General features: G+C 31.9%; 1 protein-coding gene and 1 pseudogene across 2 annotated transcripts; both read right to left on the reverse strand.

Moving 5' to 3' along the window:
* Positions 1-4,180: 4,180 nt before the first annotated feature.
* Positions 4,181-4,924, reverse strand: LOC149152682 (glyoxylase I 4 pseudogene; annotated as a pseudogene). The gene is made up of 2 exons (XR_016263301.1): positions 4,829-4,924; positions 4,181-4,672 (listed from the first exon to the last, which is right to left on the reverse strand). The product of XR_016263301.1 is annotated as a glyoxylase I 4 pseudogene (transcript).
* Positions 4,925-21,601: 16,677 nt separating this feature from the next.
* LOC149152683 (glyoxylase I 4-like) lies at positions 21,602-23,098 on the reverse strand. Its single transcript, XM_089440293.1, has 3 exons — positions 22,841-23,098; positions 22,610-22,715; positions 21,602-22,232 (listed from the first exon to the last, which is right to left on the reverse strand). The coding sequence occupies exons 1-3, from the start codon at positions 23,011-23,013 to the stop codon at positions 21,942-21,944; spliced, it is 570 nt and encodes a 189-aa protein (XP_089296419.1). The 5' UTR covers positions 23,014-23,098; the 3' UTR covers positions 21,602-21,941.
* Positions 23,099-24,199: the final 1,101 nt, after the last annotated feature.

Consider the following 24,199-nt stretch of genomic DNA (forward strand, 5'->3'; position numbering starts at 1 on the left):
AACTGACAATAAAACTATAATGACCGGTGTAGAAGAAGATAAATTGTTGAAATTGAGAGGCGTGTCCTCTGTTACATTGAACACAAATTATTTGGTTCAGCAAAATGATACTTTGTCATTTTCTTTATTGTGGCATGCACGCTTTGGTCATATAAATTATGAAAGTATTAGAATTATGAGACAACAAGGGATTAAAGGACTTCCAACAGTTCCCAAAAAATTGACCTCATGTAATGCTTGTATATTGGACAAGCATCACAAACAATCTTTTCATAATTCTACTTCTCAAGCTACAAGAAAATCAAGTCTCATACACTCTAATTTGTGTGGACCTATGCCTGTACCAACTGCGAATGGAAATAAATACATACTGACTTTTATTGATGATTATTTGAGGATGTGTTGGGTTTATTTGCTTAAGGAAAAATCACAAGTTTTCGATGTGTTTAAAAATTTCATCTCTTGATTACAAATGAAGCTCAACTAAATATTGGTACTATAAGAATTGATAATGGAGGAGAATATATTTCACATGTCTTTGAAAAATATTTGCAAGAGAATGGCATCAAACACCAGGCCAAAATACCATATAATCCACAGCAAAACGGTGTTGCAGAACGAATGAACAGAACATTGCTTAATATGGTAAGGTCAATGATGTTTTTTAAGAATGTAAAATTGATGTTTTAGGGAGAAGCAGCGCTCTGCGCAACATATATTATAAATCGGTGCCCATCCTCTGTCATTAATAACAAAAATCCATATGAAATGTGGTATAATAATCTTCCATCTATTAAACATTTCAGTGTTTTCGATTCTCAATGTTATGCTTTGATTCCTAAACAACAGAGGAATAAGTTGAGTGAACGAAGCAAAAAATGTATTTTTTTAGGGTATTTTATGAATTCTAAGGCATATCGATTATATGATGAAGAGAACAAGAAATTTATTTTGTCAAGAGATGTAATTTTTCTTGAATATGATAAAGATTCCCTCACTGTTGATAGACAACTTAATCAGATAGAAAAGTTTGTGCCTCAAGAGTTTTATTATGAATCAGATAATATACTTCCACATCCTGAAGGGGGGATACCTATATTAGATCAGTCTGTGGAGTTTCCTTCTCTCAATGATGATAATTCTGCTATTGATGAGAAATTGGTTGATGCAAGTGTTTCTATAGACATGACAGGGACAGAAATGGCAACAGAGTTGACAGGGACAGAAATGGCAAGAACTGAGACAAATGAAGAAGATGAGAAACTTCCTACACAACCTTTGTGAAGATCATCTCATATTCAAACATTTCTGAAGAAATATGATGAGTTTAAGACTGGAAGTTCCTCAGGTAACTATTCTCATTGTGAATTTAACTTTTCTATGGATTGTGAACCTACTTGTTTTGAAGAAGCTACTAGTTATGATCAGTGGAAAGATGCAATGCAAAAGGAATATGATTCTCTCATAAAAAATGGCACATGGAGGCTGGTGGATCCTCCTATTGGCGTCCAACCTATTGGTTGCAAATGGATTTATAAAACTAAGTATAAAGTTGATGGTTCACTAGAAAAACACAAGGCAAGACTTGTAGCAAAGGGATATGCACAGAAAGAGTGTATTTACTATACAGAGACATTTGCTCCTACCGCTAAATGGGGCACTATTAGATCTTTGTTTGCTATTGCAGCTCAGAAAAAAGGGAAAATTCATCATATGGATTCCAAAACTGCTTTTTTAAATGGAGATTGTAAGAATATGTTTACATGTTTCAGCTAGAAGGTTTTTCTGTTAAAGGGAACGAACAAAAGGTTTGCAAACTACTGAAGTCTTTGTATGGCTTGAAACAAGCACCACGAGCATGGTATGGGAAACTAACTGAAAATCTTCTAAAGTTAAATTATAAACATTTTGACCTAGATGATGCAACTCTTTTCGTTAAGAAAGTCGGAAGATCAGTTGTATATCTAGTTGTATATGTTGATGATTTGATGATCACGGGAAGCAATGATGAATATATATCATCTATCAAGAAGGAATTGAAAAAGGTTTTTGATATGACAGATTTAGGTTTAATTCATTATTATCTTGGAATTCAGGTTGATGAAAAACCACAACATATTTTCATCTCTCAAAAGAAGTATGTTGGTAAGTTATTGAACATATATAGTATGATGGATTATAATCCTGTTGCTACACCAATGGAGCAGAATTTGAAACTTGCTTAAGAAGAAGGAAAATCATTGAATATCCAACAAGGTATAGGCAACTTGTTGGAAGTTTGATTTATTTATCTATTACTCATCCTGATATAACATTTGTTGTAGGAATACATTCCAGATTTATGCATCATCCTTGTGAGGGGCATTGGGTAGCAGCAAAAAGAGTACTAAAATATTTAAATGGAACCGAAACTTACGGTGTCAAATATACCAAGGTTTTAGACTTTCATCTTGCTGGTTATTCAAATTCCGATTTTGATGGAGATAAAGATAATGGACTCTCTACTTCTGGCTATTTGATGAATCTTGGATCAACAACCATCAGTTGGAGATCACGCAAGAAATCTGTTCATGCTGATTCTACCACCGAAGCTGAATATGTTGCAGCAGCTCAAGCCACTAAGGAAATCATTTGGCTTTGGAAAATACTTGAAGATTTGCAGGAGAAACAAAAAGCTTCAACTCCTTTATTTGTTGACAACTCTTCTGCAATTCAATTGGCCAAGAATCCAAAGTTTCATGATCGAACCAAACATATCAACACCAAGTATCATTTGATTCGACATCATGTAGAGGCCAAAACAATTCATCTGACACATTTTCCAACATCAAAACAAATTATAGATATCTTTACTAAAGCATTGAGACGTGAAAGGTTCAAAAAATTTAGATCTTTACTTGGTATGTCAGATGTCCCTTCAGATTAAGGGGGAAATGTTGTAATCCTTCGGAATTTTTGTATAGTTAAGGATTTAGTTATAAATTAGGTATTTCTAGTTACAACTGTTTTCAGTTATTGTTTTCAAGTATAAATGTAACCTTCATTGAATGAATTAAGATATAGATCACAACATTTGAATCAATGGAATTCTTTAGACTTCTTATCAAGCATCCATGTTGAAGTTAGCATCAATTGAGTTGCAGCAACTCATATTGTTTTGTGTGAATTATATTTTTCCTCCTCTGCCTCTTGCAGGGGATTCACTGGGGGAGACAGTATAAAAAATTGAGCTCAAAGTTAATGAAAAAAATATAAAAAGGTATAAAAAATGTGAATGAAAAAATGCATACCTACAATATCTAGTTAAAGTAGGTGTTTTTTAAATGGGGAATATGTATTGGGTTTTTATTGGCAGAGGTTAAATAATGTGATTTTAGAGGTATTTTCTAATATGTAGTCAAATAAAGGGTATTGTTTAGTATGCCATGAACTGGCATGCTATGTTAGAAGTTTGTTGAGTGAAGCCCCCGTGGCCTCTCCAACAAAATTCAATGTCTTGTTTTTTAAAATTTTGTTGGGAAAATGGATAATATGGTTTGTAGGTATTTTGGAATGCCATTCGTTTCTGGTTTCTATCAAAGGAGTTCATTCTTCCATTCCATATCATTAATTTCCATTCCACATGAGCATTTTCTACTTATCTCAATATCTAATTTTATTTATAATATCCATAATATGATTAAAAACAATATTAAATATTATAAATTGATTTTTTTAAAGTTAAAATACAAAAAAAAAAAAAAAAAAAAAAAAAAAAAAAAAAAAAAAAATTTCAACTGTGATAAGATAGATATTCCGTTCTCTGAAAAAGATAAGATAGATATTCCCAAATTTTTGGATATTGAATTTTGGATAGCTGAATTTTTCCAATATGAAATCGGATGCCAACCCATATTCTAATTCGAAATAGAATTACAAATTCTATTTCGAACTTGGTAACAATGAGTAACTCGAACTTCGTAACGATGAGTAACACATGAGAAGAAATCTCCCGCGTTTTAAATTATTTTCAAAGTTTATCAATTTTATGATTTTGCCAATCTTTTTTAATTGTCCCTTACCACATTGTAAATTGTCGACTGACATTTAGAGTCCATGACGTCAGAGGGGACAAAAATCGTACGAACAAAAAGAAAACAAAGCTGCATGAGGCTAGCAATATTCATAAAAATAGTAGATATACACGGCTAGCAATTATTTTATTGGGTTCAAGTCTCAGAACACATGTGAAACAACAACATCATGGTGTGATTATTGATCTTTGTTCTAAAAATAATATCCGAACTAATCTTTAATTAATAGAAATTTGGAAAAATATTGTCTACTGTAAGGCTGGGAATTTACACAGCAAGCTCCTTTTGTCTTGGGCTTGCACTCACAATCATCTGCTCCGCTCCATCAGTGTTGACTGAACTTGCGTACATATCTCTTTATTTTGAAAGCAAGTGGATGGATTCCGCGGTTTAGAAGGCAATTCCAGATTGCAGGACGATGCAGACCCCACGATGGGCTCCACTGGAAGATTCTCACAGTTGCAGATCTCTATCATATAGCAATCAGGGTCATGGAGAAAGAGCTGATCCACATAAATCCCTCCTTCCTCCACGATTCGTTTCACATATTTGGTGTTCATTTCTTGCAACTTTCTCTCTACCTCCTGCACATCATCGCACTGCAATTCCAAACACATGTGAAACTCAGTATTGTCATCTACAGAAATCACTAGGAAAATCCGCTGGTATTTACAGCCCAAACCCTATTAATTACCAATTATACATACAGCTATGAATCTCTGCATCTTGCAGGATAGTATAGGTGAATAATATACCTGAAATGAGATGTGATTGTCTCTTGGATTGATTTCAGTTTTCTTGGGTACTTCCACCGGGTTTGGAGACTGCAGCTTGAGAAGTTTTTTAATCATCTTAACTCTATATCATCCGAAATCAAGTTTACTATGGAGCTTGAAGAAAATGGTAAAATTCCTTTTCCACATGTCCTAGCAAGTAGAAAGGAGGATGGTACTTTAGGATTCCAAGTTTTAGGAAGAAAACATAGACAGAAAGCTATCTCCATGATGATTCATACCATCATCCAGCCCAAAAAATTGGCATCTCAAACACTCTTGATGTTAAGGCTCTTAGAATTTCCGACTCTGATCACCTTAATGAAGAAATTAACGACTTAACCTTTGTTTTTAAAAATATAGGAAACAAGGAGTTTAATATCAATAAAGCCATAAAAAGAGCTCAAGAGAAGGTCCTCTCCAAGGGTCCCCGAGATAACTACGGAAAAGAAAGTTGCGAGAAGGTGTACCTTCCATTCATTTAAGGGGTCACAAGTAAAATCACTAAGATTTTAATAAAGAAGGACATATTCACTCAGTTTACAACATGTGGAATGATTAGGCAGAAAATGAAGTCTGTTAAAGATAATATTAATCATCAACAGCTCAAGGGTGTGTATAAGATTGATTGTTCATGCGGAAAAAGTTATATTGGAGAGACAGGGTGGTCTTCGAAAACAAGACTTAAAGAGCAAGGAGCAGATATTAAGAATGGGAGATCTTGTACATCAGCTCTTGCGAAGCACTCCTCCAAAACCAAGCATCATGTGTGTTTGGAGAATGCCAAAATTATTGCAAGGGAAGATCATTATCAAATGAGAAAAATCAGAAAGGCTATTGAAATTATGAAGGTTCCACATAACCTCAATAGGGACAATGGGAACAAGATTAGTGGAAATTGGCTCCCCCTGATTAGACATATCAAATCCTCTAGACGTTTCGAGGAGTAGTACATCAGGTTTGTCTCCTACCCCCTCCTTAATTTCTAACCTCTCTCTCTTAGTTAATTAATTAATTAATTGGTTAAAATAATATAAATTAAAAGTTGGTTAAAGAATTAATAATTACTTATTTATCATAATAACTTTTTATTTATTACAAATAAATTAATAAATAAATAAAGTAATGATTATTAGGAATAATAAATTAATAATAAGCATTAAATTTATTATAAGTTAATTAAGGTGATTAATTATTAAATTCTGAATCGCAGGAAATCGGGCAAGAAAGAAACAACTCTCAAGACAAGCACAGGGAAAGCCCCGCCCAACAGCAAAAAAGTGAACTCGACAACCCTCAAGCATCAACAATTGTGAGGATTCGTATACCGCACAAAATAAATCTTCATTTAACAACAAAGTAGATATCCTAGACCAAGCTTCTTCTCCGACTATCTCCCATTAAGAATGCTAAGACACCAATGTCCCAAGAACCAAAAGAGATGAAGGAGATGCAAGATAAAGGAAGTTGGAAGACCGTAGAGAAAAAAAAGAAAGCTACAACGCCAATTTCGCCAAGAATGACGAGAACCCAAACAATTAAGACCTAAGAAAATTATAGGTCCAATAGACCAATTTGGTCTCAGTGGATGTTAACCACCACCATCATCATCAAAAAATTTATTAACATAAATATATTAAGTAACTAATAAATAGATAAAATATAAACTTAACCCTCAATGACATAGGTTTAGCAATAACATTTAAAAAATAAATAAGACTATTCTATAAATTATTGAAAATAAAATAAAATAAATCTAATATTTACTACTTTATTAATAAGGCATTTAAAAGAATTAATTGATTATATTAATTTATTTATTTCAGTAATAATAAAAAGTAAAAATTAATCGGAGCTATTATTTATAAAAATAATATGAATTAAAATTAACATAAACTATTTATTTAACTAGGTAACATAATATAATGAGATTTCATATTAAAATAAAAATCAAAACAAAATAAAAGTAAAACATAACAAAACTAATTATAATTGGTAATTATATCACATCATGTTAAAATAAAACAAGGAATAAATAAATTTATGAATTAATTAATTTTATTATCTAGTAATTCATATTAAATTAAAACAAATAAAACAAATTAAATAGGTTATATATTTTAGTACTAATGAATTAGTCGGATTCTACTTTAACTTATCAGCCATTAGGTTTCTATTTATTTTTCTTGGTTGGTAAATTCTTCTCTCAGTCTTTCACTCATTTTCTGTCCTAATGATGGATCCCCTTTGGGGTTCAAAATGTCGATCTGATGAACAAAATACTGTGGATAATTTGGGTCATATTTTTACAAAATTTATCTTCTCTCATGATCGAATTCTTCAGTAAGATGTATATAATAGTTTAGCTATTGACGACCTCTCCCGAGGATCAATCCATTGATAATAAAACTCCAATCTTGTTGGTTTGTTTCTTTTGGAACATATCCCTGACAAATGGTTCTTCTTGCCACAATGGCGACAAAGATAGAGATCAAAATAATGATCTTTGAGATGGCTAGTGTGATCGCAATATTGGAATTTATCTTTCCCCTCATTGTTTTTTCATGTGTATTTACCAAATAATTGCCATTGGAACACTTGAGTGGTCTTGAAAAAATTGCAATATGCAATTTGTTATCATATTTGACATATCCTAATGCATGTCATTTTTTGTTGCATTATATTTCTTCCCACGAATTTGTTTCGCTAAGTGACTCATGAATGGTTTAATGAACTGAATCATCAACATCATTATCATCACATTCCTCTTATTTAACGTCTTCATGATCATCATCCTCCTACTTAAAAAGGGGGTTGTTATGAAACATTACTATTTTAGAATTCTTTTGTTGAATTTGATCTTGAAGAAACCAAATTTGATTTTGAAGAAGATTAAGCTTATCGTGGTTTACTTGTAGACAATTTACCATAGATTCGAGACTATTTTTGTGTGGAATTATTATGACGTGTTTAGTTGTGATTATCCAAATATTTAACAATTCTAACGACTCAATACTTCAATACATTTGATCTCGGAATGATTATGTTGTGTTTAGTTGTGATTATCAGACTATTTAATAATTCTAACGACTCAATACTTCACTATAATTGATCTTGGAATGATTATGTTGTGTTTAGTTGTGATTAGCAAACTATTTAATAATTATAACGACTCAATACTTTACTACATTTGATCTCGCTTGCTTGAGCTATTGAACTTGCTCACTTGCATTTCATGCTCACTTGATTTTTTCTTCAACAATATTGGGGTGTTGAATACGTCAAAAAATGAACCCAAACTAATGATTGTTAGAAACCAGTGAACAACCAACATTTTTGACTTACATTCATTCAATAGGTGTCGAGTTCAATAAAAAATGCACCTAACACAAGTCAACTTACAAAAGAATATTATTTGCATGTTGCAATTTAATTTTCTTTATTTGACACTTACAAAACCTTTGCAAGTACCCTATTAATAACTTATTTTGATTTGTCATTGAATTCTGAAGTAGTCGATGCCACTTAAACACATTATTATGAGTTGTGGTTGCTCAAATGCATGTGCTTTTCTTGTTTGTGCTTGATTGTCCTTCCTTAAATGTTCTTTGCAACTACCTCATTATAGGTACTTAATCACATGTTCTTATGGGCTTTAATTTAATTAAATTGCCTTGTACCTCATATGAGTTGGATTATATGATATATTTCAAGTGTGTCAAAACTAGAATAAAAAAATGAGCTACATCAAGAATCTAAAAAAGGAAACAAAATATCATTAATTCTCGTATTTAAATTTCAGACCTGATCAAGAACAAAAAAACATCAAAACAATTATTTTTATTATGATTCTTATATAAGTAACTCTCAAAATTCTAAACCAAAATGTGCTTATAAATATTTAACCGGAAATAATCTTTACAGAGAGATATAGGAGACTTGAACAATATGTGAATCAATTAAAGGAACATACAAAAAATTCAAATTAAATGTGTGGAAAAATGCCAAACAACCAACTGAATCTCTTTGAAATAATTTTAAGATAGGGGGCGCAATCCAAACACTCAAGTTGAATTTTGATTATGGCTTGGCTGGAAGGAACATTATCTGAGAGGATCAACAACTCACGACCTTGGAAGGTGAGTGCACATGCTCCTCATTCAAATTACAAGGGGGGACTACTAGTATTGATTGATACATCAACTATATATCCACAGGCTTTACTCAACACAGAGGTTTATGAAATTCTGTGAATCAACTCAACACACCAATTCTCATGCAATTTTTTTTTACATATATATTTTCTTACAGGACCATGCAGTGGTTATCGCACTTGATCCGTCCTTTGAATTGCATCTCATCCTCATTTCTCAAATATTTCATTAGAAAATTCTAACAACAATTCTGCACCATCAGTTTAACCATCACATAATTTTAGCATACCTTGAAATGTTACATGCATAAGAACATTTTCACTTATATAGAATCTTAAAAAATGTAGTACCATTTCTTATTCAACTAACTTCCTAGAATGGCCACCCCAACCTCAACATCCAAGGATCGACTCTTAGGCACAAAAGGGGAAATTTTCCTCTAATTATCGATTCAAAACCTAAAGCATAATGAATTTGAGGCCAAACAGAGCTGATAGAGCTCCAATTTCAAATGGATCACCACCTAACTAAACATATTTCTCAAAATTTTGGCCTAGATAAGACTATACAAAGGTCTATGTAGTTCATTTCACCTTGGTCTAACTATCCACACATGGGTCTAGAGAGATCATTTTTCAATTTTCCCTTCAATAAATATATCTACAAGCCACAAACATGAGATAGGTGTTCAATTCCACTTCAAAAGAAAGAGCAACAATAATTATAAACCCACGATTTGGTTTTGCTTATCTCTTCACCACCAATGGATAGATTTTTGCCTCTAATCTCGTGCCTGCTCTAGGGAAAGTCTAATTCGAGTTTTGGAACAATGGAATGATCTGCTTGGGAAAATCATGAAGGATATCGACTTCACTATGTGTTGGGCGCATATACTATCAATACAACCACTAAATCGATGAGATAGAAAATATACTTCTCCAAAATAATTTCAAGCATCGAACCCCTTCTATATTATGCCTTGTTACCTCTCAATCAAATACCAATTCCACATCTTTAGCTTATTGCAATCTTCTTATTTCCATCACATGCATGTAAATTCATTTGACTGGAAGATGAATATGGATGCTTTTGTTTTTTCCATTTTTCTCTTCATCCATCGCCATCCATATTATTTTTGTTATTAACGAAGAAGAGATATAAAGTGAGTTGGGTGCAGGTTCTAGGTGATGTCACTGGTGTGTGGAGTCCCCTTGCTGGAATGTGTGTTTACTTAGCCTATGCACCATGGGCATGGAGGCCGTGCCTACATACTGGCAAGCAAGACAACAAGCAATTAGCTATGCAAGCCAAGAAGAGTTCGAACATGTCCTTTATCTTTGTTGCCTCATCATTTCTATATATGAAGACAACCTAAGCAAAACCAAGTGGGCTCCCCTGTCAGGTTACTAGATTAGTACGAAGTGGACCCCCAAGAAAGTCTCTTACAGGAAAACTTAAGGTTGATCTTCTCATTATGTTATCTTTTTGGATCATGAAAATTGTTGCATTGTGTAGGAAATCAAAGGCTTGAACATGGTGATGGAAAGTGATTATGACTTGCTCTGATACAAAATCTCAGCAACGTTGGAAAGGGAAAGACAAAGATAAAGGTAAATGGAAGCCAAAGTGAATAAGACCTCAGGATGCGGGTGTGACAGAAAATGATGCACCTTACAAGAAGTTTAATGGACCTAAACCCGAAGAACAACAGAATAAAGGTGAGGGTAAGGGATGATTTCAGTGTTGGACATGTGGTAAGGAGAATCTCAAGAGAGATTGTTAGGTTGTCTTCATATATAGAATTGATGAGGCATCAAAGATAAAGGACATTTTCGAACTCTTCTTGGCTTGCATAGCCCAATTATTTGTTGTCTTGCTTGCCGATATACAGGCACTGCCTCCATGCCTATGGTGCATAGGCTAAGTAAAACACACATTCCAGCAAGGGGACTCCACACACCAGTGACATCACCTAGAACTTGTACCCAACTCACTTTCTATCTCTTCTTCATTAATAACAAAAATAATATTGATGGTGATGGATGAAGATGAAAATGGGAAAAGCAAAAGCATCCATATTCATCTTCCAGTCAAATGAATTTACATGCATGCGATGGAAATAGGAAGATTACAATAAGCTAAAGATGTGGAATTGCTATTTTATTGAGAGGTAAACCAAACGCAGTCAAAACCAAACCTCCAAGTGGATCACACATGTGCTTAACCGAGGGATGGATACCAACCAATAGTTGGGACTGAGCTGGCATGCATTAAGGCTACGAAGTAATTAAGCTCATTACAGAGGAACAGTGAACTTAGGAGGGATAAAGGGGTAGTGGATTAGGAATATTAAATGCCTGTATTACTGTGTAATTATTTAATTGTTGATTTATTTTCTATGACGTAAGTAGTATTACCTTAGCGGACTTAGGGAAAAAATTGTCCTTAAGTGGTGGAGTTGATCATCTAATGACATATGAGTTTGACATTTTTGAATTCATATGATATTTTAAACATAATGTTTGATTTTTTTTTAACGATTTTAAGGAGGTTGAATAAAAAATCAATATCATAAAATATACACGATGGAAAAATTTAAAAAAATACCACTATCTTCCTTTACTAGTCCTTTTCAAAATGGTACTCTTGGTTTTTCAATTTATTTAAATACTTGAAAAATAACCTTATGTGAACACGTGTCTGTAAAATGCAATTAAAATCGCCAACTTCAAAAAATAATAAAAGATTTAATTTTGCATAAAACAAAATTAAATATGAAAAGCTTAGCTCTTTGTTTGTAGATCATGCTTATATTTATATATATATATATATATATATATATATATATATATATATATATATATATATATATATATATATATATATATATATATATAGAATGATGCATTCTAGACTAAGTTTTGTTACTTGAACACAAATATTTACGTGTCAAAATTTGCAAGGACACTCATTTCATTTAATGAAAAATTGATATATTATACTATATTTGACGAAAATAAATCTTTGGACAAGAATATAATTCTCCACAATTTGTCTTTTTATTTTGAACCAAAATTTACAAAACTTGTATGAGTTTTGAGAACTTCAATTTGATTAAAAAAAAAATTCGTAGACACATTTGACTCAAAAATAAAACCCATCTTCATACATTCACCCTTAAACAATAATGTCAATTTAATTATTACTCTAATTCTCCACATAATAATCCTTACTTAACTTAAAATACTTTAGATATCTCTCCAAACTATCATATTAATCTCCAATCTGTAATAAGAGATAGTTACTTTATTTTAGCATAACGATAAGATATCGTTTCAATATTTGTACTGTAGTGGAATGATGACGATATTGAAACTAATGATCTTCCTCAAACCAATTATTGCTTCGTGGTATGATTCTTTGTGAACTTCATGTTATGTCTATCATTCACCTCTAACTTTAATGGATCTGATTTTATATAAAAATAGTATGTGGAGTTACTTAATACTCGTTTTATATTTAGTGAAGTTATTGAAGGTATAAAATATTGATTTGAAATCAAAGGTTCATCATCTTTATAAATACCTTCTCTCTGATCTTACGTTCCCTTGAGATATTCTTATGAGTTTTATGTTGTTTTGGTTGAAAATTTATTTACAAGATTTTTCAAATTAGACTAGTTATCTTAAAAAAATATTTTTGTATAATATTTAAATCTTTAAAAATACTCTAAAATAATTGTTTATCTCAATTTTGTGAATATAACGAGTTTCAAATTTATCCACTTAATATTTATTTTAATATTACAAAAAAATCATATACATTTTATTGAAAATTATGTTATACGAACTTTGAGATAAAGTTAATGAAACATTCTATGATAAATAATAAATTAATATTAAACATAAAAACTATCTTATTAATTAAATATATCGGAAAAGAGAGAACTCATTTTTTTATAAAATATTTAAATTATATAAATATTTTATCTTTAAATAAATTTATAGCTATTATATAAATTTATAGTTATTATAGTAAGAAATATCTTCATATGTTTCTTCTTATTCCATATTTGATGGTTTATTAATGTGCATTGCCTTCATGTATTTAGAAGGTCTACTTACTTTGGTAGGATTAAAAATAGAGATAGGTGTACCTTTGTATTCTACACGTGGTACATTATAATACAAGTAAATTCAGTGGTACGGTTTGATTCCGTGGATAATACGTTGAAATTCGATTCGGTAGCATCACGTTCAATTCATGGCAGGTGTGATTTCAAAAACTGAATTGTTTTATTGAAATTTTTTAGGAAGTTTTTAAGTGAGTTTTTTTGGGTTTAATTTTTCTAAAATTTATTAAAAAATTATTGAAATTATAAGTTTGGTGGGTAACTCTTACATAATTTAAATGAGCTAAAAAAATTTCAATATGAAAAAAATTAGATTAAATAACAAAAAATCAAAATTTCACCTTGGCTAAATTCCAATACCATAAAATCCAAAAAAAAAAAAAAAAAAAAAAACAACTCATTTTAGAAATGGAAAGGCGAGATGGTGAAACAAATATGTTTAATTCATTAGAAGTAAATGGAAAATGCAGATAACGACGGTAACATACTATTTTGACTATTTTTTTAAAGTAAGCGTTTAATGACATGGTCGACCGAAGGAGTATATTAATTAAATAATTTGAAAAATTGAACGTAAGAACGCAAAAAAAATCATCCTCAAAGTGAAGCGAATTAAGTGAAATAAAGAGGGGACATGAGTATTTTAATTAAAAATTGATAGGCAATTACCTTGCTGATTAAAGGTAAAAAAATCATTCATGGTCATATCGTGCATAATTTTGTGGATATTATTTTATGAATTAGAATAGCGATTTTTTTTTTTTTAATATATATAGCATTAGTAAGTAGGAGTATCATCCAATTAATAAACATTATTATTATAATAAAATTTATAATAATATTTGCTAGAGTTTGTTAGAAATTATAATTACTCTTTTGATATGTGATGTATGTCTAGTTCAGTTGACTTGAGTTAAGTTGAATTTAATATTAGAAGTTAAAGTTTATTTTATATTTGGAAAAATTAAATTTAGTGAGTATTTGTATGTTCAAATTAGCATAATTGAGTTGTTCGTTAAAAGGTATAAATACTCGTCATAAAAAAAGTAGTGCCACTGGGAGGGTGGAACCACCATAGCTTAATGCGTTAGGTCCCTTTGGGAGAAGTTCAAAAAAATAATTTGGAGAATTGTAGACCGTAATAGCTAAAGAGGCCACAGCCCTAGATGCCTTGAGTGAGCCAACACCGTGATTTTGGTTGAAAACTTCCAATTAATTTGGAAAGTGAAAGCACAGGCGTGACATTATTTTTTAAAGAGTGCTACTAGGTATTTTTTAAATCCGCTTGGGCGTTTTTTGAAAAGTTTTTTATTTATTTATTTTTATTTTTGAAGAGTGCTACTAGGTATTTTTTTTAAAACCTGCTTGAGCGTTTTTTGAAAAGTTTTATTTATTTATTCATTTATGGTATTACATAAGGAAAAGCGCATGTCTAGCTAGTCAATGGTTAAAAAAAAGGGTTTCGAAGGTTATTTTGTTTAAAGTCGACGTGAGCAAGCTTTAAAAGGTTATAAATTTTTTGGAAACGGATGTTTATTCAAGGTTGAAAGGTTAAGATATGGCTATGAGATATTAAAAAACAATGTTTATGGAGATATGGGAGTTTTTAAGTTGTTTTAATATATTAAAAAATGTTTTTTTAATAAAGTTATTGTTGATAATTTTTTAGAATTAAAAAAAAAGGAGTTTTAAGTGGGAAGAGAGTTTAGGTCTTGAAAAAGTGAGTTGGTTTATAAATTTTTTTAGTGTTTTGGGTGAAGATTGTATTTTATAGGGGTGTATGTTATAATATCAATTTTTTGGGGGGCTATATGGAGAGAAGACTCATGCAATAAGGAAAGCAACCATAAGAAAGAAGAAATATAACAATAATGGATCCCAAAGGGTGATTGAAACACATCAAGAAAATGAACCGAAAAGAAGAGGCAGATATTGTGTCATGTTTAGAGAGGTTCAAGACGCAATCGAGGAACTGAGATGTCTAGTAGAGGATGGAAAAGAAATCAAAGGAGATTGTGTCATGTTTGGAGAGGTTCAAGCCATAGCCTAGGAACTGAGAAGTCTAGTAGATGACAGAAAAGAAATCAAAGGTGATTGGTGTAGTCTGGATTTGCTATCACCTCCTATGTTTACTTGTAAATATTTTAATTTTTGGATTATCAAAATGCTAATTTTTCTTTGAGCTAAAGACTTAATTGAACACTAGTCTAATAACCTGTATGATGAAGTAAGTGATGTTTTAGCATTGGATTTTATAAAACAGAAATTTGATGAGAAGTTTTTGTGCAAGGTAGCAAAAGCTACAACTTCCAAGGAAGCATGTAAGACTCTCGAAGAATAATTTGGTGTAAGGGTGAGTGACATGCAACAATGAGATGTGCCACAATTTGTTGATTCACCCACATATATGAGAGTAGATGAGCAAGACTCCGCAAAAAAAACAAACTTTAGATAATTTCACCCAAAAGTGGATGATGGTCATGAAGACTATAAAAGTGAAACCCATGATGCATACATATATACATACAGATGAAGAAGATACAAAAAAGGGTGTAGAGAGAGAAACAAAAACCTCTGTAAAGCATATCAAGAACATATAAATGCTCAAGGACTCCACTGTAACATGGATAATGCCGATGATGGTGAATCCAACTGTGATGAAACACATATGGATGTTGGTTGTAAAAGGATATGTGAATTGGTGAATCCAATCGCAATTGATGAATCTGGGGAAGCTGAATTTGTTAATGAGAACATGGATGTTCGAAAATTCCACAATAGAGTGGATGAAAATTATGTTGATGTTAACTTTGATGAAGACAAATTAACTAGTGATGAGTAGTTAACATGATGCAACAAAAAGAACACATTGATATGTTGTTATTTAGTGAGAGAAGCCCACTTGTGTTTGACATCAATGTGGAAGATAACTTGTTTGTAGCAATAAATGTTTGTAAAGGAGTGGAAGATAAGGAAGAGAAGGAAGAGGAAAAGAAGGAATCTCTCAATGCATAGTAGAATAAATATATTTCTAGCATTGATATTGAGTGTGTAGAGTACACGAAAGAAACAACAATACCTGATAATTAAAGTGAAGAGAAATATATTGAAGTTTCTGAAGACAAATAATAAAGCATTGAAAAAAACAACAATACCTGATGATTAAAGTGAAGAGAAAGATATGGAAGTTTATGAAGACAAATAATAAAGCATTGAAACAATTTTTAGCAATCCATTCAAGAAGAGATAAGATTTTGTCGTCAAGAAATATGGTAGAAAGAAAGTCAGGAATATGAAGCGCAAGAAGTAGAGCAAAGAAGACACTTTGAAGATGCAATGTTTTGGTAGCATTCCATGGTTGAACGAATATTTGAAGAAGAAGGTGTAGAAGACATGATTAGATTGTTTTTAAGAACAAATAAAAGAGAAGTAAAAAGTGAAGAAATATGGAGCTTACAACAACAAAGCACAACAGATAATGAGGCAATTTCAAGGAATTTGGAAGGAAAAAAAAAATGTAAAAGTTTTTAAGTCATTGTAAATCTAACTGAGCCTTATACAGGCATGTTTGATTGATGATTGATTCAATCTCTCTTGTGAGCCTAGCAGACAAGGTTGAGTAATGTTGAATCATGTTTGAGTTATGTTGAGCGATCGTAATTAAATGGGAGTGTTGGAAATTATAATTAGTGCTATGGTATGTGATGCATGAAGTGACGGGTTAAGTCGAGTTGAATTAAGTTGAATCAAATATTAGAAGTTCAAGTTCATTCTATATTTGAAAAAGTTAAATTTGGTGAGAGTTTTGTTGTAATCCTTCGGGATTTCTGTATAGTTAGGGATTTAGTTATAAATTAGGTATTTCTAGTTATAACTTTTTTCAGTTATTGTTTTCAAGTATAAATGTAACCTTCATTGAATGAATTAAGATATAGATCATAGCGTTTGAATCAATGGAATTCTCCAGACTTCTTATCAGTGGTATCAGACCCTGGATTGAACTTCGTTGAACCAGAATGCCTAGATCCTCCATTGTTGTAAACCATCGAAGAAGATGTGCTTGCTGACTTGAATAATTAACTGTCAGCAGCATTGGTAGAGGCATGAGCTGGTAGTGTACGCAACAACATTGGTGGAGTTAGCAGTGTTGGTAGAGGTGTGCTTGGTGGAGACTCTGCTCTGGATGTTTTTAATATATAGCCATTGGGTTGTTATTACCTTTTTTTTTTTTTTTTTTTTTTTCTGTAAGCTAATAAAGAAATTTTTTTTTTTTTAAAAGGAAATATATGTTGTAATGATTGAAACATAATTTTTTTAAAAGAATTTTGTTCGTGTAATCATAACATTTTTTTTTAATAATTCTGTCATTATCTGAAAAAAAGGATGAACTGCTTGGTATCTTTAATTGGGATTGTTCTGTCTGGAAAGGAAAATTACCAGGAATGGTTGAGGAAGGTTAAAAAAAAACTTATTTTTAATGATTTGTGGGATGGAATCTGTGAAGGAAAAGAAGGGAATTCACCAGATCAGCTTGACAAGGAGAAACAATTAGCAATCTAGCGAAGTAAGGATAAAAAAGCATATGCCTTAATTTCCACTTCAGTCTCAAAAGAGGTAAGCAGATACATTGCTTAGAATAAAACAACATATGATGTCGTAACAAAACTAAAAGAGCTTTATGATTCACATTTTGAATTGGAGATAATTCAGTTATTGTTGAAGTTATTTAATTTGGAAATGAAAGATAATGATCCTCTAAAACTTTCTTCTGAAATTAAAGCCATCAATCATGAAATTGAATCTACTGGAGTTAAAGTTGATCTGCAACTCACTACCTTTATAAAATCTCTTTACCCTAGTTATTCACACTACTTGGAATCTCTCCAAGCTAGTGGGCAGTTAAAAGATTTAGATTTTGATAAATTAGTAGGGAAAATTGCAGAAAGAGAGAAGGCTTTTGGAAAGAAAGAAACATCACATAATTCTAATACTGAAACCCTATGTCTTGCTCAAAAAGACCAAAAACCTCAAGAAGAATATGAAAGAAATACTAAGGGTAATAGAGGTCGAGGTAGGAAGAATTATAGAGGCAGGGGGGGCAGAAATATTCAGGGAGATAGACAGCAGAATGATAAACAAAGAAATTTTCCTGATAAAACAACTGTAAAATGCTTTAGATGTGGTAAAATTGGACATACAGCTGCAAATTGTAGAATTCCCTGGGAGAAAATTAATGAAAGAAGAGAACAAATTCTTGAAAAGAAAGATCATCTAATTCCAGAAAAAAGACAATCTTCTGAGAATGCACATTATGTTGTTGCTCATTGTAATTTTCATATGGAAGATATATTTAGTACCTCTTTTTCTTCATGGCATGACAGTTGGATTTTAGACACAGGTGCCACTTGTCATATGACCTTTAGAAGAGATTTGTTTGAACAATTCAATGATAATATTGATGGAGTAGTTTATTTTGCTAATAAGTCTCAAATCAAACCATCGGGGATTGGTTCTATTCAGTTAAAAATTCCTGGACTTTCTGATTATACTTTGAATGATGTTCTTTACATTCCTCAGTTCCAAAGAAATTTATTATCTCTTGTACAAATAAGACAACAGGGACATTCCATCCACATATTTGATGGTAAAGTGGAAATTCGAAGAGCAACTGACAATAAAACTATAATGACTGGTGTAGAAGAAGATAAATTGTTGAAATTGAAAGGTGTGTCCTCTGTTACATTGAACACAAATTATTTGGTTCAGCAAAATGATACTTTGTCATCTTCTTTATTGTGGCATGCACGCTTTGGTCATATTAATTATGAAAGTATTAGAATTATGAGACAACAAGGGATTAAAGGACTTCCAACAGTTCCCAGAAAATTGACCCCATGTAATGCTTGTATATTGGGCAAGCATCACAAACAATCTTTTCATAATTCTACTTCTCGAGCTACAAGAAAATCAAGTCTCATACACAATAATTTGTGTGGACCTATGCCTATACCAACTGCGAATGGAAATAAATACATACTGACTTTTATTGATGATTATTTGAGGATGTGTTGGGTTTATTTGCTTAAGGAAAAATCACAAGTTTTCGATGTGTTTAAAAAATTTCATCTCTTGATTACAAATGAAGCTCAAATAAATATTGGTACTATAAGAATTGATAATAGAGGAGAATATACTTCACATGTCTTTGAAAAATATTTGCAAGAGAATGGCATCAAACACCAGACCAAAATACCGTATAATCCACAGAAAAATGGTGTTGCAGAACGAATGAGCAGAACATTGCTTAATATGGTAAGGTCAATGATGTTTTTTAAGAATGTAAAATTGATGTTTTAGGGAGAAGCAGTGCTCTGCGCAACATATATTATAAATCGGTGCTCATCCTCTGTCATTAATAACAAAAATCCATATGAAATGTGGTATAATCATCTTCCATCTATTAAACATTTCAGTGTTTTCGATTCTCAATGTTATGCTTTGATTCCTAAACAACAGAGGAATAAGTTGAGTGAACGAAGCAAAAAATGTATTTTTTTAGGGTCTTTTATGACTTCTAAGGCATATCGATTATATGATGAAGAGAACAAGAAATTTATTTTGTCAAGAGATGTAATTTTTCTTGAATCTGATAAAGATTCCCTCACTGTTGATAGACAACTTAATCAGATAGAAAAGTTTGTGCCTCAGATAGACAACTTGTTGGAAGTTTGATTTATTTATCTATTACTCATCCTGATATAACATTTGTTGTAGGAATACTTTCCATATTTATGCATCATCCTTGTGAGGGGCATTGGGTAGCAGCAAAAAGAGTACTGAAATATTTAAATGGAACCCAAACTTACGGCGTCAAATATACCAAAGTTTTAGACTTTCATCTTGCTGGTTATTCAGATTCCGATTTTGATGGAGATAAAGAGAATGGAGTCTCTACTTCTGGCTATTTGATGAATCTTGGATCAACAGCCATCAATTGGAGATCACGCAAGAAATCTGTTCCTGCTGATTCTACCACTGAGGCTGAATATGTTGCAGCAGCTCAAGCCACTAAGGAAATCATTTGGCTTTGGAAAATACTTGAATATTTGCAGGAGAACCAAAAAGCTTCAACTCCTTTATTTGTTGACAACTCTTCTGCAATTAAATTGGCCAAGAATCCAAAGTTTCATGATAGAACCAAACATATCAACACCAAGTATCATTTGATTCGACATCATGTAGAGGCCAAAACAATTCATCTGACACATTGTCCAACATCAGAACAAATTATAGATATCTTTACTAAAGCATTGGGATGTGAAAGGTTCAAAAAATTTAGATCTTTACTTGGTATGTGAGATGTCCCTTCAGATTAAGGGGGGAAATGTTGTAATCCTTCGAGATTTCTGTATAGTTAGGGATTTAGTTATAAATAAGGTATTTCTAGCTACAACTGTTTTCAGTTATTGTTTTCAAGTATAAATGTAACCTTCTTTGAATGAATTAAAATATAGATCACAACATTGGAATTCTTCAGACTTCTTATCAAGTTTCCATGTTGAAGTTAGCATCAATTGAGTTGCAGCAACTCATATTATTTTATGTGAATTATATTTTTCCTCCTCTGCCTCTTCCAGGGGATTCACTGGGGGAGACAATATAAAAAGTTGAGCTCAAAGTTAATGAAAAAAATATAAAAAGGTATAAAAAATGTGAATGAAAAAATGGATACCTACAATATCTAGTTAAAGTAGGTGTTTTTTAAATGCGGAATATGTATTGGGTTTTTATTGGCAGAGGTTAAATAATGTGATTTTAGAGGTATTTTCTAATATGTAGTCAAATAAAGGGTATTGTTTAGTATGCCATGAACTGGCATGCTATGTTAGAAGTTTGTTAAGTGAAGCCCCCATGGCCTCTCCAACAAAAGCCAATGTCTTGTTTTTGAAAATTTGGTTGGAAAAATGGATAATATGGTTTGTAGGTATTTTGGAATGCCATTCGTTTCTGGTTTCTATCAAGGGAGTTCATTCTTCCATTCCATATCATTAATTTCCAATCCACATGAGTTTTTTCTACTTATCTCAATATCTAATTTTATTTACAATATCCATAATATAATTAAAAACAATATTAAATATTATTTATAAAAAAAAAAAAAAAAAAAAACAAAACAAAACAAAACAATAGTGATAAGATAGATATTCCTAAATTTTTCGATATTGAATTTTGGATACCTGAATTTTTTCAGTATGAAATCGAATCCCAATCCAAATTCAATTTGACAAATTCTATTTCGAACTTGGTAACAAAGAGTAACTCGAACATCGTGACAATGAGTAACACATGAGAAGAAATCTCCCGCGTTTTAAATTATTTTCAAAGTTTATCAATTTTATGATTTTGCCAATCTTTTTTTTTTTATGTCTCTTACCACATTGTAAATTGTCTACTGACATTTAGAGTGGCATAAGGCAGAATTTTATTTAGGTTTTGGGTTAGCACGTCCATGACGTCAGAGGGGACAAAAATCGTACGAACAAAAAGAAAACAAAGCTGCATGAGGCTATTGCTCGTTTAGGAATATTCATAAAAATAGGAGATATACACGGCTAGCAATTATTTTGTTGGGCTCAAGTCTCAGAAGACATGTGAAACAACAACATCACGGTGTGATTATTGATCTTTGTTCTAAAAATAATATCCGAACTAATCTTTAATTAATAGAAATTTGGAAAAATATTGTCGACTGTGAGGCTGGGAATTTACACAGCAAGCTCCTTTTGTCTTGGGCTTGCACTCACAAGAATCATCTGCTCTGCTCCATCAGTGTTGACTGAACTTGCGTACATATCTCTTTATTTTGGAAGCAAGTGGATGGATTCCGCGGTTTAGAAGGCAATTCCAGATTGCAGGACGATGCAGACCCCACGATGGGCTCCACTGGAAGATTCTCACAGTTGCAGATCTCTATCATATAGCAATCAGGGTCATGGAGAAAGAGCTGATCCACATAAATCCCTCCTTCCTCCACGATTCGTTTCACATACTTGGTGTTCATTTCTTGCAACTTTCTCTCTACCTCCTGCACATCATCGCACTGCAATTCCAAACACATGTGAAACTCAGTATAGTCATCTACAGAAATCACTAGGAAAATCCGCTGGTATTTACCAATTATACATGTAGTTATTTTACAGCCCAAACCAAGTCAATCAGTCAATTATAAAGTTAGTTATTTTACAGCCCAAACCAAGTCAATCAGTCAATTATAAAGTTGAAATTTTGCTTATTTGAATATATAAAATATTTAAATAATATTTACTCATAAAAAATTTGCAAGTGAGGAAATTAGATTTCTATGCTCATGTCAGATCCGCATTTAAGCTTAAAAACCAGCTATTAATTACCAATTATACATACAGTTATGAATCTCTGCAAGTGCATCTTGCAGGATAATATAGGTGAATAATATACCTGAAATGAGATGTGATTGTCTCTTGGATTGATTTCAGTTTTCTTGGGTACTTCCACCGGGTTCGGAGACTGCAGCAAATGGATGCCTATTCCGTAATTAAAGAGCCTGCGAAAGTATAAACCAAAAATTATAAACAACAAACATCTTGCTCTGATTTAGGTATTTTTTTCATTTTGGAACAAATACCTAAAATGTGAATGTAAATAGCAAAGAGAAATGAATGTAGTTACCAGGCTCCATCAAATCCAAACGATCCAGGTCTTTTAACGGGAATGAAACCCAGGATGTCTCCGTAAAATCTAATGGATTCTTCTATGGATCTACAAACGAGGGAAATATGATTCAACGACCTCAGAGAGAGGGGTCCTGATCTTGATCTTGATACTCCTCCGTTGTTCACCATTCTCGCAAAGAATGAATGTGATATCTGAAGAAAGGTGGGACTGGGCAACAAGAAAACGCAGAGATGAGAGGAGGCAAAGAATGAATGTGTTGTGAGAAGCTGAAAGGGGCAACATATAAACGGATGAAAATTGAGTTCATCATGCCATTAAGTGACATGGTACGGACGCGGAACTATCTCTCCATATTCACGTGAATAATGTGCGATGACAGCGTGTACAGGTCGCTGTCCGAGTGTGATGGAACGTGAAATCTCATCAACTCATTTCAAACTGAAACGTCCGGGTCCAGCAACAGCTCATTCCTTTAGATTTATTTACGATTATATTACTTTTGTTGACGGCGAATTAATTTTGGTGTTCAAATGCACATGGACATTGCATAGTCGCTTGTACAATCAAATCATCCCAATTAATAAATAATAATAGATTAAAATTTAGAATATAATTAATTTAAATAATTTTTATAAAGATATTATAAACAATGTGTGTATATAGATTTAGATATATGAATTATTGTGAGTAATCAAATTTTTTAATATATAATGTATTTCTATTATATAAAAAAAAAAATTATACATTAAAAATTTTGATCTTTAAAGGTTTGATTTTTAGAATAATTACTAATTTTGAATTTAAAATAAATTGAGATAATTAAATTTCATATCATGTATTAATGTTAAAATATAGAAAACAAAAAATAATACAAGAAGAATTTGGGTAAAAAAACCTTAAGCCATAATCTCTATTCTCACATTGTATTCATCTTCCAATGATATAAATATGTAATACCATTATGAAACCACCTCAATTGCTCTCACCTTCACACCTCACAAAAAGATAAGGTAAGATGAGACAAAATATGATCTAAAAACATACTTAAGATAACAACTATATCCCCATATGTTAAATACAAAAGGTGGCATATTAAGACTTCATTATTGTATATAAGAAAGAGGTTAGCATTCCCCCCTCAATAATAAGTCTCAGCAGTACTACTCAATGCAACATAAATTGGCACCATCTCCAAGTCACCATGTTGAAGCCCCTGATTTGAGCCTCAATGAAGAACTCCCTGAAAAACTGCCAAAAATAGATGTTGAAAACTCTAATATGAAGAGAACACACCAAGAGAATTGAAACAACTGCAAGTATGACGCATACATGAAAATGCTTGACAACTCAATC

The sequence above is a fragment of the Pinus tabuliformis genome, chromosome 9, assembly GCF_031772625.1.
Source record: "Pinus tabuliformis cultivar Carrire ecotype Pingquan chromosome 9, CPIR1, whole genome shotgun sequence".
Taxonomy (NCBI): domain Eukaryota; kingdom Viridiplantae; phylum Streptophyta; class Pinopsida; order Pinales; family Pinaceae; genus Pinus; species Pinus tabuliformis.

What these genes read in the sequence shown, in the direction of transcription:
- LOC149152683 (XM_089440293.1), bottom strand. Translation starts at nt 23,013, where the DNA reads ATGGTGAACAACGGAGGAGTATCAAGATCAAGATCAGGACCCCTCTCT. An exon ending in TTTGGATTTGATGGAGCCTG is followed by an intron (nt 22,716 to 22,840) that starts GTAACTACATTC and finishes ATACTTTCGCAG; the next exon opens with GCTCTTTAATTACGGAATAG. An exon ending in ACAATCACATCTCATTTCAG is followed by an intron (nt 22,233 to 22,609) that starts GTATATTATTCA and finishes TTGGAATTGCAG; the next exon opens with TGCGATGATGTGCAGGAGGT.